Source organism: Halichoerus grypus, chromosome 13, assembly GCF_964656455.1.
Source record: "Halichoerus grypus chromosome 13, mHalGry1.hap1.1, whole genome shotgun sequence".
In the NCBI taxonomy this organism is placed as follows: Eukaryota; Metazoa; Chordata; class Mammalia; order Carnivora; family Phocidae; genus Halichoerus; species Halichoerus grypus.
Genome location: NC_135724.1, coordinates 21,406,345 through 21,424,006, shown reverse-complemented (window position 1 = coordinate 21,424,006; position 17,662 = coordinate 21,406,345). Strand labels below are relative to the sequence as shown.

General features: G+C 35.7%; 1 protein-coding gene across 2 annotated transcripts in view; it reads left to right on the top strand.

Moving 5' to 3' along the window:
- The window catches only part of DCC (DCC netrin 1 receptor), a 1,153,179-nt gene that overhangs the window by 833,682 nt on the left and 301,835 nt on the right, over positions 1-17,662 (top strand). For both annotated transcript variants that reach the window (XM_078060292.1, XM_078060291.1), the window contains exons 10-12: positions 9,319-9,467; positions 11,130-11,268; positions 17,543-17,592. In XM_078060292.1, the coding sequence (XP_077916418.1) occupies positions 9,319-9,467; positions 11,130-11,268; positions 17,543-17,592 (338 nt within the window). The remainder of the gene's footprint in view (positions 1-9,318; positions 9,468-11,129; positions 11,269-17,542; positions 17,593-17,662) is intronic.

Below are 17,662 nucleotides of genomic sequence, written 5' to 3'. Positions count from 1 at the left end.
AGTTTTTAACTTCAGCGTTTGGTATCTTGTAAGCAATTTTCCTAGATCATAAAAACAATTGCTTTTGACACGACTTAGAAATCTCCGATTTAAATGGTTTGAGACCTCAATCATGCAGTCAGGAATCTACATTCTCCATTACATTTTGCATTTCTAGGCCTTGCCTGTTTTCTAAAGTGAAGTTAAAAATACTCTGCTTACTTCACCAAGGCTATTTATTACTTGACTATGTCAGGGAAAACCAGAGCTATCCCACCAAAAAGAACTTATATTGAAGTCAATTTCTGAAACCACTTTTTTTATCAAACTGCTTCTACTTCTAGTTCTAAGAAGATTACTTTCAGTATTTTTATTTTTCAGAGAGACTCATTAAAGTTCTTCTCTACTACACTGTCAAAAATATCCATCATTTGAAATATGAGCATATATGTGTATATGTGTGTATATGTATATGATATGTAAGTCATATATATCACACGTTATATATATATATGTGTGTGTATAGATGTCTCTATATTTCTCTACACACACACACAGTGACATAGTTGAGTATATTGTGAGTCAGCAGATGCCACCTATTAAAACCCTAAATAAAATGATCAGGCAATAACCACTTCCTCCAACCTAGTCTCTAGTCAGACTTCTGTGGTTTTGTAATAGAAACCCACCCCATAGTTTGTGCTTCCTTCTTTCCAAATTACTGTCATATCTCCTAACTACGTATAGTTCAGTCAAGAAGGGGTTTCATTATGTTAATAATTACATTGCCCACAGGCTTTTTGATGTTGCATTCCCCATACAGAATAGAAACAGATTTCATAGAAATATCATTAAAGCTGTTAACTACAGGAGGAAAAGAAATCAAAGAGGCAATCAAAGCATGCACTTTATTATCAATAAATGCAAATCGTTTCAGGAATGGCTTGCATTTGAAACACATTCAGGAGATCATCAGCAATGGAAGCCACTGTTTAAAGAAGAGCTTTGTGGCCTAAATCCATTTAGATCACTATAGACAATTACTTAGATCCGTTGCTATCCATTTTAAACAATGAACTCAAGGATCATTTTTAAATTAACAAATGAATAAGGAGGTAAAATCATGCTCAGAATTTTGGCCTGGTTTGAAGACATGTGAATTATAGCTCATTATTTGAATGACAACACATGTGTTTTTTTTTTTTCAAATGCACTAGTACTTTAGTTCCATTAAAAAAAAAAAAAAAGATTTGGTATCTGTTAAATTGATGATTTAGGAACAGTAGGACACATTGTACTACATAGTCATGTTGAAAAGACTTTAAATATTCAAATGTTCAACTACATATTCTCTGACACTAACATTTGTCTTCATTTCGGACTTCCAGCTGAGAAACATCAGTATAATGGTGAAAAGACATCAGCCTCATTCAGTATTATGAAGCCAGTAGCATGTTTTGATCCTTCTAAAGCTTTTTCTATGAAAATCTTATATTTACATTCTTATTTAGAAGTGATTATTTAAACTCCCAAAATATTTTTAGAACCTTATATTTGATAAACTGTAATTTATATTTTAGTCTGATTAATACAAATACCAAATTACTTACAGTAAAAAGGTGTCAGGAAGGTAGATGTGTAGAGAGATAGTAGAATAGAAACAGTAAGAGAAAGGCAGAAAAAGAAAAAAAGGTCATATATGCTAGGTGACTTCTTGATCAGCAAAAGCTCTAACATCTTGAAAACCTAAAATATTTGATGAATTAAAGCAGATTAATTCAAATGCCTTGAATTGCCTATGATTTAGAAAATGAAATAGAAAAAGTCTATTTCTTAAACATGTTTCAGCTTTTGAATTTTATTAAAAGTTGAAGATGTCTCTTTAAACTGAAATTATTGCCGTATTTCCCATCATAAAATAATTAACAATCATTACAAATGAATCAATATTAAGGAATCATTGGTTTGGGCGCTGGGTGGCTCGGTCAGTTAAGCATGACTCTTAGTTTTGGCTCAGGTCGTGATCTCATGGGTCAGGAGATCCAACCCTGCATGCGGCTCTGCACTCAGCGGGGAGTCTGCTTGAAGAGTCTCTCCCTCTCCCCCTCTCCCCACTCGTGCATGCATACGTGCACGCACTCTCTCTCTCAAATAAATAAATAAATCTTAAAAAAAAAAAAAAGAATCATTGGTTTTCAGAGCCAAAAGAAGCCAGAGATATTATCTAATCCATTGGGAGCTACCACTTGGGGAATCATAGACCCTAATGATGGAAACTATGGGCACTACACCTAAAAAATGTACACAGTACATTCTTGAAAATGTGCATGCAATTTCAGGGGCTCCATGGACTCCTTGATGCCAATGACTGGTCTTTATCATAAGTAAAGTAGGGGCAAGAAACTATACCATCTGACCCTCATCTTAATCAATTATAGCTCATTAAACTGATAGTCTCTCCTCTTTCTCCCTCTTTCTCTCTATCTCTTGCACTTGTGCACACACATACACTCTCACATATACAATACAAACACACATTCTGTCTTCAGTATGATTATATATGATAAATGATGCTGTATTAAAGATTCAGCTAACTTTTATATGCCATTTTGGGGGTTAATATCCAATAAGGTCTCATTATAAAGTGCTCTGTTACACTATACATTTATATATATAGTGAGAAATTACTGTCCCCAGTGAAAATAGTGACATGTAATACAACTCATTCACTCCAACATAAGTATTTAGTTTGTTCTTAGGTACAGGTGTTATAATGAATTTCTACTGAAAGGAAATATTGACATTTAAAAAGGTGGTTGGTTGAGCTGACGTTGATTGATGAGTTACTTGCATAGATTATGCATCTATTCTGAAATCTTGCCATTCTTTGAAGAGATAGGTAACTCTGATAGAGATGAAGAAAATTAGATGCAGTTTGCCACAAAATTATTGTCCAACTGAGGGGATCAGTGGAGATTATTAAAGACATCTTGGAAATGATGAGCAGTTAAGGCCATTAAGTTTCTTGACTGACATACTAAAATGTAATGAAATGGAAGGCTGAAGCTGTTAACTGTATCGATTTCACATATAATTCCCATTGTTGAACATTTTTTGTTTCTCTTTTTCTCTGTCTCTCCTAATATGCATATAATACATCACATATATAAAACTATATGAGCTTGCTTAAATATATAGATATAGATCTGAATAAATACACAAATATATACATGCATACCTCCATAATTAACATAAAACACAGTATATTATCCACACACCTACGTTTGGGCTATAATTCAAAAGGAAAATATTAGGGAATTCACGAATTTGAATGTATAGCACTGTTGTGAAGAAAAATAAGCATGTACTAGCATAAATAATCTTGACACTAGCCAGGAATGTTGTAAAGAAAAATATTCCATACGCAGGCAGTATTTTGGTCTTAATATATGATGAACATATCATTTGATGTTAATTCTTTGATGTTTTAATGTTTATATTTACTTGGGACAGCAACAACAACATCATGGTATTTTAATTTTAATACATGACAATGTTAAAGAAAATCAACAAATGCAATCAGATCATAAAACAAATTATATTTTAAAACAAAAAGTTGAAGTAGGAAATAGTTTAGTACAAAGATGCAATCCTTTTTCAGAAAAAGCCAAGTGGAAACCTTACAACAGCAAATAGAATGTTGTCATTTGGCTGGAATTGATGAAAACACATACTGCTGTTAGTGCACACTTACACCAAATGCTTTGAATGTTCTTTTTTTTTACTTCTGGTGTCTATTATCTCTGCTTAAAATTCTTCTGGAATCCCAAGCACATGTTTTTCCCTGATACCGTCTAATGACCATTAGGAAGGGAGAATAATTCAATTGTGAACAGACAACCAGAGTAGGCACTACCAGTGTGAACTGAATCTCAGTTACTTACCACCTGATGTTGTCTTACAGGTAACCAAGGTATATATGCATATAAACAAATCACACAGTGGGCAAAGTGTACCTAGGTTCACGTTCATACAACAAACATGGACATATATACCAACTTTAGTTCTTATCAGGTATGTTAGGAAAACACTGTTTTCTGATCACTTGGAGTAACAATCCTGAATTAACAAAATCAAACGAGTTAGACTATGCAGAGTAGCTATTTTTATTTTAGGACTGTTGTTTAAAGATATTATTTATTTATTTGTCAGAGTGTGTGTGTGTGTGTGTGTGTGTTTGTGTGTGTGTGAGAAAGAGAGAGAGTGCAAGCAGGGCTGGCAGCTGGCAGAGGGAGAAACGGGTTCTCCTCTGAGCAAGGAGCCCGACGTGGGACTTGATCCCAGGACACTGGTATCATGACCTGAGTCTAAGGCAGACGGTTAGCTGACTGAGCTACCCAGGCATCCCTAGGCTTGTTATTTAGGGTAACATTTGATAATTGTATACAAATTATATACATTTGACTCATGCTTATTGAATATGTTGTGTATGCCTGGCATTGTGTATATCCCTGTGGAGAAGACAACTGCTCCTATTATTTGGGAAACTAAATGGAGTGTTTTGACCATTCTCCTGACAAGAAGCCTGGACACTAAGCAGCCCTCCCTAGGCTCATCAGGGGAAGAGTGTGGCCTATTGGTAGTCTTTGTGGGGATGCTGCCTTGAGCTGTAGACATCTGGGTAGTCTGTCTATTCTCCCCATGATGCCTGATTGAAGTGGCTATGAGGCTGGCGTAGACCTAGTCTGGTGGGCTGTGTGCTCCCACCCCGACTATGCTAGGCGGCTCCCTCAGCTTGGCCTTCCAGATTCTCAGGTGGCTTGCTCTTCTTCCCATTACCCCCTTGTGTTCCAGTGGAACAGATGAGCAGAATCTTCCCAAACATTGTCTTCCCTTCCTTTCTCCAATAAAGGGAGACTCAGTCATCTCCTAGGCCTTTTGGAGTCATTCTGCCTTGGGAAACCTTCCTTGAATGTGGAGTGATGGCCTTGGATGTTGGCCATTTTTAAATCTTAGTCTTGAGTTCCAGAATGAGCCATGTTTTTAGTAAGCAGTGCCCTTTTAGTTTAGCCACAGGAGAGCTAGAAGGAGCACATTCAGTTAATACTTTATACATCACTGGGCCACAAAGGATATGCTCTGTGAAATTTAAAAATCCTGGTTAGGGGCACCTGGGTGGCTCAGATGGTTAAGCGTCTGCCTTCAGCTCAGGTCATGATCCCAGGGTCCTGGGATCGAGCCCCGCATCAGGCTCCCTGCTTGGTGGGGAGCCTGCTTCTCCCTCACCCTCTACTGTTCCCCCAGCTTGTGCTCTCTTGCTCTCTCTGTCAAATAAGTAAATAAAATCTTTAAAAAAAAAAATCCTGGTTATGTCACATTCAGCATGTAACTCAAGCAGGTCACTCAGTCTCAATTCTCTTGCTCCTTTCTTTGTCTCTCTTCCTTAGAAAAATAATAGATTCCAAATCAGACAACCTCCCCTCTTAAAATGTTTGCATTGTCATTGTGAATATATCAATAATCATAGAAGCATGAAAATTATAATTTTTTATTACTGTTCTTTAAAACGTTGTACTTTGAAAATCCAGTTGAACAATGTCAGTGGGCAAGTTTTTCTTTTGCCTTTTTTCCCCCATGATGCAAAATGTCTGCTTCATTATGATACAGTTCTAATTGTATCACTATGAACTTTGACATAGGCAAGACTCCCCATTGTTGTATAGTATTGTCTACTAAAGTCACCTTTGTGAAATAAAGAATTTCCCGTAGAAAAATTACCCCTTCCTGGAATAGTACCAAGGTGAGGGCCCTCTCATAAAGTGTCTGTCAGAATACAACTCTTTGGGAGCCAGAATTCTCCCTATGGAAGAAAGGACATAAAAGGAATGGGGAACGCAAGAATAAACTCTATAGAGATGGGTTGGAATGGGAGGTATCTCTGTAGAGTCGTGAAAAATATATGTGTGTACCTGTATATTTGAGTATATGTATGCATGAATGCATTTCTGTATGTATAAGTGTATATACATTCCTGTTTCTCATTCACCAATAGGACCTAGAAGCAAGACACCCAAGTAGCAATGAACATAGCTAACACCTAGATCTTTGTCTTGAATATCATTCCCCACTAAAAGGAAGGAGACATCTCTGGAAAAATGTTTGATTCCAGAACTGAGGCAGGATCAAGATGAGCTTGGAATATATTATGCTAAGAAGACAGGAAGTGTTCCAATAAATGATGAGACATGTTACAAGGACAGAGGAACCAACTTAAAGAGGACCTCACTGGCCAAATTTGAACTGGACAGCTTGAACACCAAAATAATTAGGGACAATTATGAATTATAGACCATAAAAAAGCAGAAATACATGTGCCCATGCCAATAAGATATACATAAATAGAAATGTGGGTTCTTGGGGCATCTGGGTGGCTCAGTCGGTTAAGCATCTGACTCTTGATTTCAGCTCATGTGATGGTCTCAGGATCCTGAGATTGAGCGCCACATGGGGCTCCATGCTTAGCACAGAGTCTGCTTGTCCCTCTCCCTCTGCTCTCCCCCTGCTTGTACGCTCTCTCTCTCTAAAATAAATAAATAAAATCTTAAAAAAAAAAGGAAAATGGGTTCTTGTTTATAATAGAATGTTGAGTGCCATATGGTTAATGTGGAGGAAGTGCTTGAATAAAAAAAACACATTTTGTAACCACAATGCTGAAAATGGATTTATCAAAAACTATAATAGGTGCTAATTCTAAGGGATTTTGATAAATAATATGATATTTGTATGGTCCTGACATAGTATCTCCCCACAAATTGCCTATTGGTTGTAAGTAGTAGAGCAGGGTTTTGGGGTCGGGAGGGATACAGGGGAACCAGTTAACTTTACAGTGGAGAAATCTGGCAGCACCTTGACCAGGTATTCAGAACTAATATAACAAACCAGGAAGGGAGAGAGGTCTTATGCCTCTGGACATGATGCCCTGAGGAGACAGACATCACACATGTTTCATTTCAGTCCAGAATGTATAACCGAAATCCAACACAAAGAAACAAAATCAAACCCCGAATAAGTAATCTATTAATTTAAAAAAAAGACTATAGTCTTCAAAAGTATAAATGACCTAAAAGATAAAGATGGGCTTTGGAAATCTTCCAGCATAAAGCTAACTAAAGGGATAATGACAGTGAAATGCAAACTTGACCCTAGACTGGATCCTGAACTGGAGAGGAAAATGCTACATAAATTACATTATGGGGTCAGTTGACACAATTGGAATGCAGATGATGATTAGGTGAAAGTATTGTAGTAATATAAAATGCACTGAAGTTCATATTATTCACATACACATTAATGCTTAGGAAATATGCATTTGGGGGTAGAGAGCCATAGTTTGTGTAACTTCATCTGAATAGATAGATTCAGATTTTCTGTCTCTGTATCTCTGTCTCTCTGTTTCTCTTTATATGATAAATGCAACATATATGTATATATGGAGAGAGAGAGAGAGAATATATGTATACCTGGATAAAGGGAACATGGGTGTTCTATGTACTATTTTCATTCTTAAAATTTTCTATAGGTTTAAAATGATTTTCAAGTAAGTTTTTAAGAAATTGTTAACAATCAGGACCCTGGGTGGCTCAGTGGGTTAAGTGTCTGCCTTTGGCTCAGGTCATGATCCCAGGGTCCTGGGATCAAGTCCCATATCAAGGTCCCTGTTCAGCAGGGAGTTTGCTTCTCCCTCTGCCTGCTATTCCCCCTGCTTGTGCTCTCTCTCTCTCTCTGACAAAAAAAATAAATAATTAAATCTTAAAAAAAAAAAAAGAAAGAAATTGTTAGCAATCATTTGTTAAGGTGAAATAAAGCAAATGTCAATAATAGAGATACTTAAGATCTGGGGACTGGTGGGAAAATATGTGAAGGTGATAAATAAAATATATCTAAAATATTTTTATATTAATTTATAAATAAATAAATATATATACATATGCATATATATATATATATATATGCATATATATATATATATATATATATATATATATATATATATTTCCCCCAAATGAATGTGTGAGCAGTGATGCCTTAAGGAGGCTGGATACCATGGAATACATTCTGAAAAATGACAGATTCAGGGACACAGGCCCAGCACTGATCTAAGGAGTTGTGTTATCAGATCTCTGTCAGCCAGGTTTTCACAGACTGTTTTACTCTGGACATTCAAACTCACAAAATTCTATTAGAGGCCTAAACTGTGCATCTGTTCAAAGCTAGGTGGTATTTAAGGCTGGAGAAAATGTACAGTGTGTTTAAGATAAAATTGTTGTTATACTTGCAATGATGAAACCATTTAATTTACGATAACTAACATGGGTATTGGATTTTCAGTTTACAAACCATATATTTATATTTGGGCCCATAAATAAAAAATTATGCACAAATTCAAAATTTGCAAATCTGGAATTTGAGAGTTTCTTAACTCATGTCATACCCAAACTTGATCTGACCTAATGCTATGCTATGTATAGTCTTTAATAATTCTGTTTGATGTGAATATCATATATTTTGCTGCAAATATATGATTTGATAACAGGGTGCTACCATAGACCCCACTTGGGGTGTTAAATATAACATTGCACAGGTACCATATTACCTTTCTAAAATCTGAAAATTTCTAGATCTCAAAACACATCTGGACACGAGTGTTTTGGTTAAGCGATTGTGGACCTGTGCTATATAATTTCTTTAATGAGCAAGGTACTTATTCTCGATTAAGTAAAGTAGCAGTTATGAGAGAAAATGGAATACTAGAAAGTGAAGTTGAAAATTGATGCCAAAATTAATTTAAAGGACTCAGAATTGGTCAAGATTTTAAAATGCTGACATAAATAAAGGTGTGGTACATTATCCATAGCTGTGCTGCTTATTTGAATTATAAGTAGAATCACGATGTACAAATATTCTAATTGTATTTTCTCTTTTTCCTTTCTGTGGTTATTACAAGCAAAGGCATACTGGCATAGTGGAAAATTTTCCATACTAAGAATTTAGATTAATAATCCACCACTTTTTCTGTCATTTTCCTAGTCATTTAGATTCCTTGACCACTTTTCTCCACTGTAAAAATGAAATAAGTAATTTAGATTAATATAAGTCCCCTCCTGAATCTCAAAGTGAAATGATTCTGAAATTCATTACTTTATATTTACATTTTATTTTCTTATCCCATTTGGTTCTAAAAATAGTACATAGGGCTATAATATCTTTAAGCTATAAAAGATGTATGTTTCTTATTTTTAAAAGAACCCTCTTAGACTAATCAATTTCTTTTGTACACAGTGCAAGTTCCAGGGCCAGTAGAAAACCTGCAAGCTGTATCTACCTCACCTACCTCAATTCTTATTACCTGGGAACCCCCTGCCTATGCAAACGGTCCAGTCCAAGGTTACAGATTGTTCTGCACTGAGGTGTCCACGGGAAAGGAACAGGTAGGCAAGGGAGTGGGCCCAATGCTGCCACCTATTGGATGTCCTAGGGCCAGAGCCATAGGAGGAAATCTGCAAATTCTTGGTACAGTCCAGTCCAGAATGTTAACTGGATAGCTGATCAGCTTTAAAGTACTTGTTATTAGAAACTTTAAACAATTTAATTGAATTCTGATTGTAAGAGAGGCAATTGGGCAGTGAGATAAAGTCACTATAAAAGATGTCATTTTTCTTTTTTGTCTGAGTAGGGAGTGGCCTGTGACAATGTAGCCACAGTTGTATTAACTCAGCTGGTCCTCGAGAGCATTTGCATCGTGAGTCCTTATCTTAAGGATGACTGATCTTTTGTTCAATGACCTCGGTCAACTTGTTTTTTTCATTCTTATGTATTTGAGTTATTTCTGTCCTTTCCTCACCATGAGGCTGTAGTCCCCTATCACTTTTCATTGTTTTCAGGAAACCTCATTCCAGAAGGCTACTTGCCTCCTTCTTACATTTTGCTTCTAATCTGTGGTTTGCACAGACCCCTGAAAATAGGAAAATTAGATTTTCGGATAAATAAGTATTTAGGGGGACACACATGAAACTCAGCAATTCTGTTCTGTGACACATATGTGACTACTGAGATGTTTACTTCCAGATTCTCAACCTCATGTAGAAAAAGATCTATAGACAAGTGAGCAGTTAAATAAGAAAAACCAAGAGCCCACCTTGGGATAACAGAGTTCTTTGAGTGTGTTATGAAGCTTGCCAAGCATACAGTGGTCTTCATGCTTCCACATAAATTGCATGATAGACATTTTGCTTTAAAAAAAAAATGTTTGCAACAGTCCGATTGAGAAATAGTTCAAGCCCCTAAGTTCTATTGCACGATAGGAATCACTAAGATCTCCTTCTATATAATTATCCATCCCATCTTTTATTTGTTTGCTGCCCTCACGGAATTTAGCTCTTGCTTCCATCTTTCTATTCTCTCCATTTTCAACACATTTTTGGCTTTTCCATAATGGATTTTACCAGCCCACTTAAATAAATTTAGAAATGATGTTACCTGAGACAAATATGAGTGTGACCATCATTGTGGAGAGTGAAATATGTCTTCTAGAACACACTGGCTCTGATTTCTCAATGACCGTCCCTTCTAGTACCTCATTTCTGCATCAGTGAAGTACTGAAAACCGTTCCATACCACCTCACAGCCTTGTGAGACACAAAGATTGTGACAAAGGATTTGTCAGTTTCAAGAACTGTGGTTATATTTTAGCAAGGGAAGGAAGAAATCTACTGTTTCTTAGTGAATTATTCCACTTAGGGTAGAGGAGCAACTCTCTATTCCCACGGATTCACAGGCTGCCTTCTGCCTGTCAGAGTTTCGGTGTGGGTGGAATACGGCACACCATTCAATGTACTGGGTGGCATTAAACACATTGGAACTTAATGACTGTAAAAATAGCACAGTGCTATTTTAACTAGGAGTCTGCAGAATGGTTTGGGATTTAGTGGGGAGTGTGTGTCACAAGTTAGGTTTTACAACAACTCATTATGAGGCTAGAACGTAGTTTAGTGAGTAAGAGTCTAATATCCAATTCACTGATTGCACAGAATGGCTGCCATTTCTGCCTTAATGTGCCTCCTGAATAACAGTTTGGCATTTTATGTCTCCAGAATATAGAGGTTGATGGACTATCTTATAAGCTGGAAGGCCTGAAAAAATTCACGGAATATACTCTTCGATTCCTAGCTTATAATCGCTATGGGCCAGGAGTATCTACTGATGACATGACAGTGGTTACACTTTCTGATGGTAAGTTATAGACAGTGAAACTTCACTCGCATATTTGATAATGATGACTTAATATTGCATGTATGTCATAGATTGCATCTTCAAGGCTTTCTAATTAAAATTTTATGGCATATATTAGCATAAATTAAAAATTTGACTTGTTCACTCAAACTATCTATTACAATTAAATTTAAACTTTAAAAGGTATATTATATACTCTGTGTCAGGATGTCCTAATAGGTAATCTTCAAAAGTGTGGCTACTGCCTAAGAGTTCAAATTATTTGTGGGGGGGAGGGGTCTCTTTATGTCTATAAACACAAACACATTTGTGCATGTGTGTGGGCTAATTTACATTGGTTTGTTTCTTTTTATTTCTCATTCTAAGGGGGGGGTGGATGATTAAAAGTGTAAATGATGGACAGTCCTCCTACATATACCACTTAATTTGAAAATATGTTGTAAGGATTTAGGCCGAATAATCCAGCATTGAAGGTATTGAAACTAAATAGGACAATGCATAATTTTAGTTGTACCTTGTCTAACCAGTGAAATATTAGACATATTTTCTGAAATATCATAAAAGAGAGGAAGAACTCTTAATGAAAAAGATGGATTTGGCAAAGCAGTAGCAGAGGAAACTAGAGATCTAAGAAAAGGATAAGGAAATGTCGGGAAATTTAATGACAAGTGAAAATAAAGGTCAGCAGAGTATATGATATGGGGCCAGTGGAAATTCAGGCAGGTGTAGAATTGCAGAGATGGCCTCCATGAATATTAAAAAGGCAACAAGCTATCTCTTTTCAGCAAGGTTTCCATACTGTTGTATATAATTCTATAAATTATTGATCTTCTGAATTTCAAGGGGAAAAAAGACTTTAACCTGTGATTCCTTAACCAATCCATCATTGTTTAATCTGGAAAAGTATCTGGGTGGGTATTTCACACAATATCAGTGGATCGAGGAAAGTCATGCATGTTATTAAGGACAGTGCAGCAAAGACACAAGAGTGATGTTCATTTGCAATTTCAACTTAAAAAAATATTTTATATTATATGTGACACCACTTCAGTATCATTTTTAATGCCCATCCATCTGATTCTGTTATTGAAGACAGAGTAGAATATTTATTGGCAGAATAAATTACTTCACAACTTATAATTATAAAAATAAAAGGAAAACAAATGAAAATGAATATTTTACATAATTTATGTAGATTTCATTCACACTCTGAACTGTAATACTGTGGCCTTATTCTTCACTTTGGTTTTAAATGTCATAAGTGAGAGAGGTAGATTATTACTCATTAGTCCAAGAATTATTATCTCTAAGTGTTGCAACAGTTAGGACTTAGAAAATGCCTGTCACTAAATAAAAGGATTTCATGACCCTAACCCAACAAGCATCACTATGCAACGGATGCCAACTTGTCTTTATCAATGCATTTGATAGGAGAAAGCAGGAACTGAGTGGCCCCCTTGGAGTGGGCTCCTGGACCTGGTCTGCATCCCTCTTCACAATCAATTCATCTCTTTTGATTTCCAACAAAATCCCCTGCACTCTCGGCTTTTCCTCTCTTATTATCCAGTCCCCTTCTTTCTGCTCAATCTGATGTCTTCACTCTATTGAAGCTGGCCATGTGGAGGTCACACATCATACAGAGATATATTTCATCACATTTCAGAGCCTCCTACTTCCCAGTCCTTAGTCGTGAAGCTGTCTTCTCCTTGACTTTCTGGATGTTATAAAAGGGAAATGTTGTGGAAATTAAATGGGTTAATCCATGTGAGCACCTAAAATATGAGCATGGCATATTTTTAAGTGTTCAATAAATGCTATCCATGACAATGTACATGTCATTTTTTCTCCTTATACTACGTGTTCCTTTATGTGAGGGATGCTGCTATATTTGTCTCTGCATTCATCATCTCAGTAAATATTTACTGAATTAATCAGACAGTTCAGGAAACAATACAATTGTTAGTATGTGTAGACTTATCTTTAGGACTTCCCATTTATGTGGCTAATTTAATAGATAACTGTGTCTAAGTGCATCTGTGTTACAGAGAACATTGTGTTTCTTATCAGGTCAGAGGAACCCTTACCACAAAAATTTATATTGGGACCATAAAAAATTGAATAAAAACAAAATAAAACGCAAATAATGTTTTTTTTTTTTTTTTTTTCTGAATTAATTATCCCAGTGGTATTCCATGCTAAAATGCTTGTGAAGATATTTATCCTGGTAAGCTGTCATCTCTAACTTAGCCCACTTTCATTGTTTTTCTGGGAAGAAAAATTGTTTTTCATTCAGATTCCCCCACTTATTGTATCCTTTGTTTACAACAATCCACTTCTTTAAACCGTTTGGGATTTTAGAATATCAGATCTAGGGAGTCTAATATTTAGTGTGGAGTGTAACTAATTTTGCCAGTTTGTTCTCAAATACTGTCTCTTGAACTAGTTGACAACTGTAGGTCATTAAAATATTTTATGAATCAATTAATATTTATGAATTTCCATGCCAGCTTGCTTTGTGCCCAAAAGTAGAAGGACCCAATTTCATAGGCAAACTTAACTATAAGAATGTACTTTTTGCTGTTGTCACTGGTATTTATTGAGTACTTATTAGTGCAAGGCCCCGCTCTAGTCACTTAGCAGCATGAACCTTTAATCCTCACGATACTATAATTTTTTTCCTACTTTACAGATGACAAAACTGTTAGAAAGAGGTCAAAGCTAGTGAGCAGCAGGCCAGGTCACTAGTAAGAAAAGAAGCAAGATTTAATGTGAAAAAATCTTGAGTTTCTCTTATCCGATAATGAATTTCTCATGTTAATTGCTTAAAGTACAAAGCCTGTAATTATATGTCAGTTATTTCAATCCATAAATTATGTGTACAGGACAGCACACATTTGGTAAGGGGAGGAATTCAAGTGCCTGTCTATATGGAGATTCATTTACAAATGTGGGAATTTTATCTACTCTACAGAATGCATCATCATCATATGTATCAAACCAGCATGTGTCACCATATTGAGGGGAGTTTCTGGACCAAATGCCTCTGATTGGCTTTAACGAACAATTGTAAATGATAATTGCTTGACATTGTGAAGAGAAAAAAATGAACTATGGCCTTCCTCTTCCCCTCATGAGACAATGAAACATCTTGGGAAATCAAATAAAGAAAAGCTCAAATAAATGTGGATTCCATTTACTTCCACCAAGCATCTAATCCTATCTACTGTATCTCAATAATAGGGGAATTGATAGTGAGAGGGAGGGAGTGGAGATTGATAACTAAAAATGCTCTAGGAGAAACTCTCTTTCTTTCCTGATTAGGTAAAGCAAGAATAGCCAGTGTGCTCCAAGTTTGTGAAGTTATATGATGGAGCACTTTGCATTTTTTTCATTCGGTGCCTATTTTAATTTTCAATGCTTTACAGAATAATTTGAATATGGATTATATTAAATTCTTCCTCATTGTGAGGATGTCATTCTGTTTAGTTTTTCTGATCAGACACATTGTTATTATTTCCAGCCTACTCTAATATTTCCTCTTTTAGAAATAGAATGTGGAGATGGTCTTATTAAAGCCTCTGCATTATTCCCTTTCCTGAAAACTGGAATGGGATGTCCATGGGTCTGTGAAGGTAGTTTAGGGAAGTCCATTTCATTAATGTAACACTTGGGAAGAGTCGAGAAGATAGGAAGGTTGCCAAATGCAGGAGAGCCCTTCTCACTATTTTAGCTTTAGAAAAAAATCTTAATGTTTTAATCATAGTAACATGAAAATGGAATATAAGATATAAAAGAATGAAAATTTTAGAAAATGAGTTTTGAAGGAAACTGATCTGTTAAAAAAAAAAAAAGCATACATACTTTAAGAACTCCATGAAAAAGGACATCCAAATGCCACGAAACATGTAAGAAGATGCTCCAAGTGACCGGTCCTCAGGGAAAAGCAAATAAAAACACTACATACCTACCAAGTGACTAAAATGAAAAAGATTCAGAAAAAAACAAAGATTGGTAAGAATATGGACATTCTGGAAATTTGCTATATTTAAACTATCGATAACCCCCGTAAGGGTTTCCACTGCTACCAGGTTTTCCAGTCCTAGGTATATAATGAAGGAAATGAGTGTAGTTGTTCATAAAAAGACATGTACAAAAGTTTTCATAGCAGATTTATTCTCATAGCCCTAAACTGAAAGTAATCTAATGCCATTCATCAATAGAATGAGTTTATATAAAATAGAATGGTCACGTATTAGAATACATAGGACCAATAAAAAAACAAAGAAAAGAACTGAAACTACTGCAAGATGCACCAGAGAGAATGAATCCCAAGAAATAATAATGAGCAAGAGAAAGCAGCTTGAACAAAATAACCGATTTCATTTTTAGTAAGCTCAAAAGCAAGCTAAGCTAATCAATGGTGTTAGAAGTCAGAATAGTGGTACTCTTAGAAGGGTATTGATTGGGAAGGGACCCAAGTGAACTTTCCAGGATACTGAAAATATTCTATATCTTGATCTAGGTGGTGTTTAAATGTGAACACACCCACAGACATTTAACTTTATCCAATCATGCATACACGATTTGTGCATTATACCATATGAATGTCGTACATTAATTAAAAAAAATAAAACCGCAAAAAGAAAGCTTGTTATGACGAAAACCCTGAGTATGAAAAACGTTTTATTATGTCTTATAATCTCTCTGTTAATTAATTAATTCAACACAAATTTGCTGCATGTGACCCACATACTTGACACTCTTATTGATACTGAGGATTCAGCATCTAAAGGGACAAGAATCCTGGACCCTGTGGGGATTATATTCTGTATTTGAAAGGAAATATAATATGAATTAAAATAAGTTGAATAATAAAGTCTATTCCTTAAATTATAAAATATTTTCTGAAAGAATTCTTGTTGACCTAATTCATGAAAACAAGCCTCCGGTGAGTGTTTTTTTTGTCACAAGTTACATTGCCCACAACCTTCACCAAGTACTAAGATAAGAAGTTCAAAATGAAAACAGAGTAATTTATTGTAATTCCTATGGTGTCCAGAAAGGCCTAGGAGCTAATATTTTAGTAAGTATTTATTTGTTCATGTAATCATTGAGTCAGTAGCTATTAACTGAATGTCAGTTTGGGGGCTGTAAAGATTAATCAGACATGTATAGTGCCCTCATGGTGATTACTTTTCAAAAGGTAAATGCAGAGTAGGGCATAAATGAATTCAGGGTAAAATATAAGTACCCTCAAGAAATGTAGAAATTGTCCAAGTTCAAACAGAAAAGGGCCCTTAAATTCTTGAAAATGCTGAGAGCATTTCTTCTCTGTTGAATTAATCAATTTTTCATGAACAAAATAGGGACTACTCATTTTACAGATTAATACGTGTTAAGCATTTATTGAATGCTACTTCTATTTCTTTTGTGGGGCAGAAAGCTTTATTTTGTTTATGATTCATCTAAGACATCTAGGAAGTATCTGACACAGCACAGCCATTTAGTGAATGGTGTCTGAATTACTCACGTGATGGAATATTCACCTTTTGATATAGTAAATATTCACTACAAGTATTATAAAGAAAGTTGTACATGTTCTTCCTTCTGCCATGAAGGAAAGGGGCAATCAAAATGCAGACAAGAGAAAAAAAAATACCTAGAAAATCCACAAAGAAAAAAAACTGTTTTTTTTGTTCATGGAATTGACTCACTGAAAGCTATTTGATAACCTGCTTGCATCTATGACACATAGGTTTAATTACACACAGATAAAAAGACACATGTATTTCTTCTTTTCACTTTTTAAGAGATAATAAAGATTGCAGTAAGGGGATTAAGCAACATGAGTGACCATCAGAATGACATATTTTATAATAAAACCATGCAGATCCTGAAATACACAATATCTTAAGCCTTTAGAACCACTCTAGGAAATCTCCTGTGTATTTTTATTGGTTTCTCTGGGAAGGTTATAACAAGCAGCCATAATTAAATGGCAGTATTTGGTATCACGGCAGGTGCTCTCCTGCCTAACAATTTTGGGGGGGGGGGGTTGCTCCCTATATGGATGCCTGGCCCTACCAAGTGAGAAAAAATAAACAGAGGCAGTTATTTTTCATCTCCCCAGGAAAATTTTGAAGTGCCACCTGGATCAGCCTACCTAATTACCATCATGAACTGTGAAAGTCACGCTCTCTCTTTTCACAGAGGGTTGTAGTTTCTCTTTTCTGACTTTGGCAGTAACCATCTCACCTTGTTTTGTTCCTTTTAGTGCCAAGTGCCCCGCCTCAGAACGTCTCCCTGGAAGTAGTTAATTCAAGGGTAAGTCACGGAAAGGTTCACTATTTCATTCCCTACACGTGTAATTTTCGCTTGCCCCATTCATTCACCT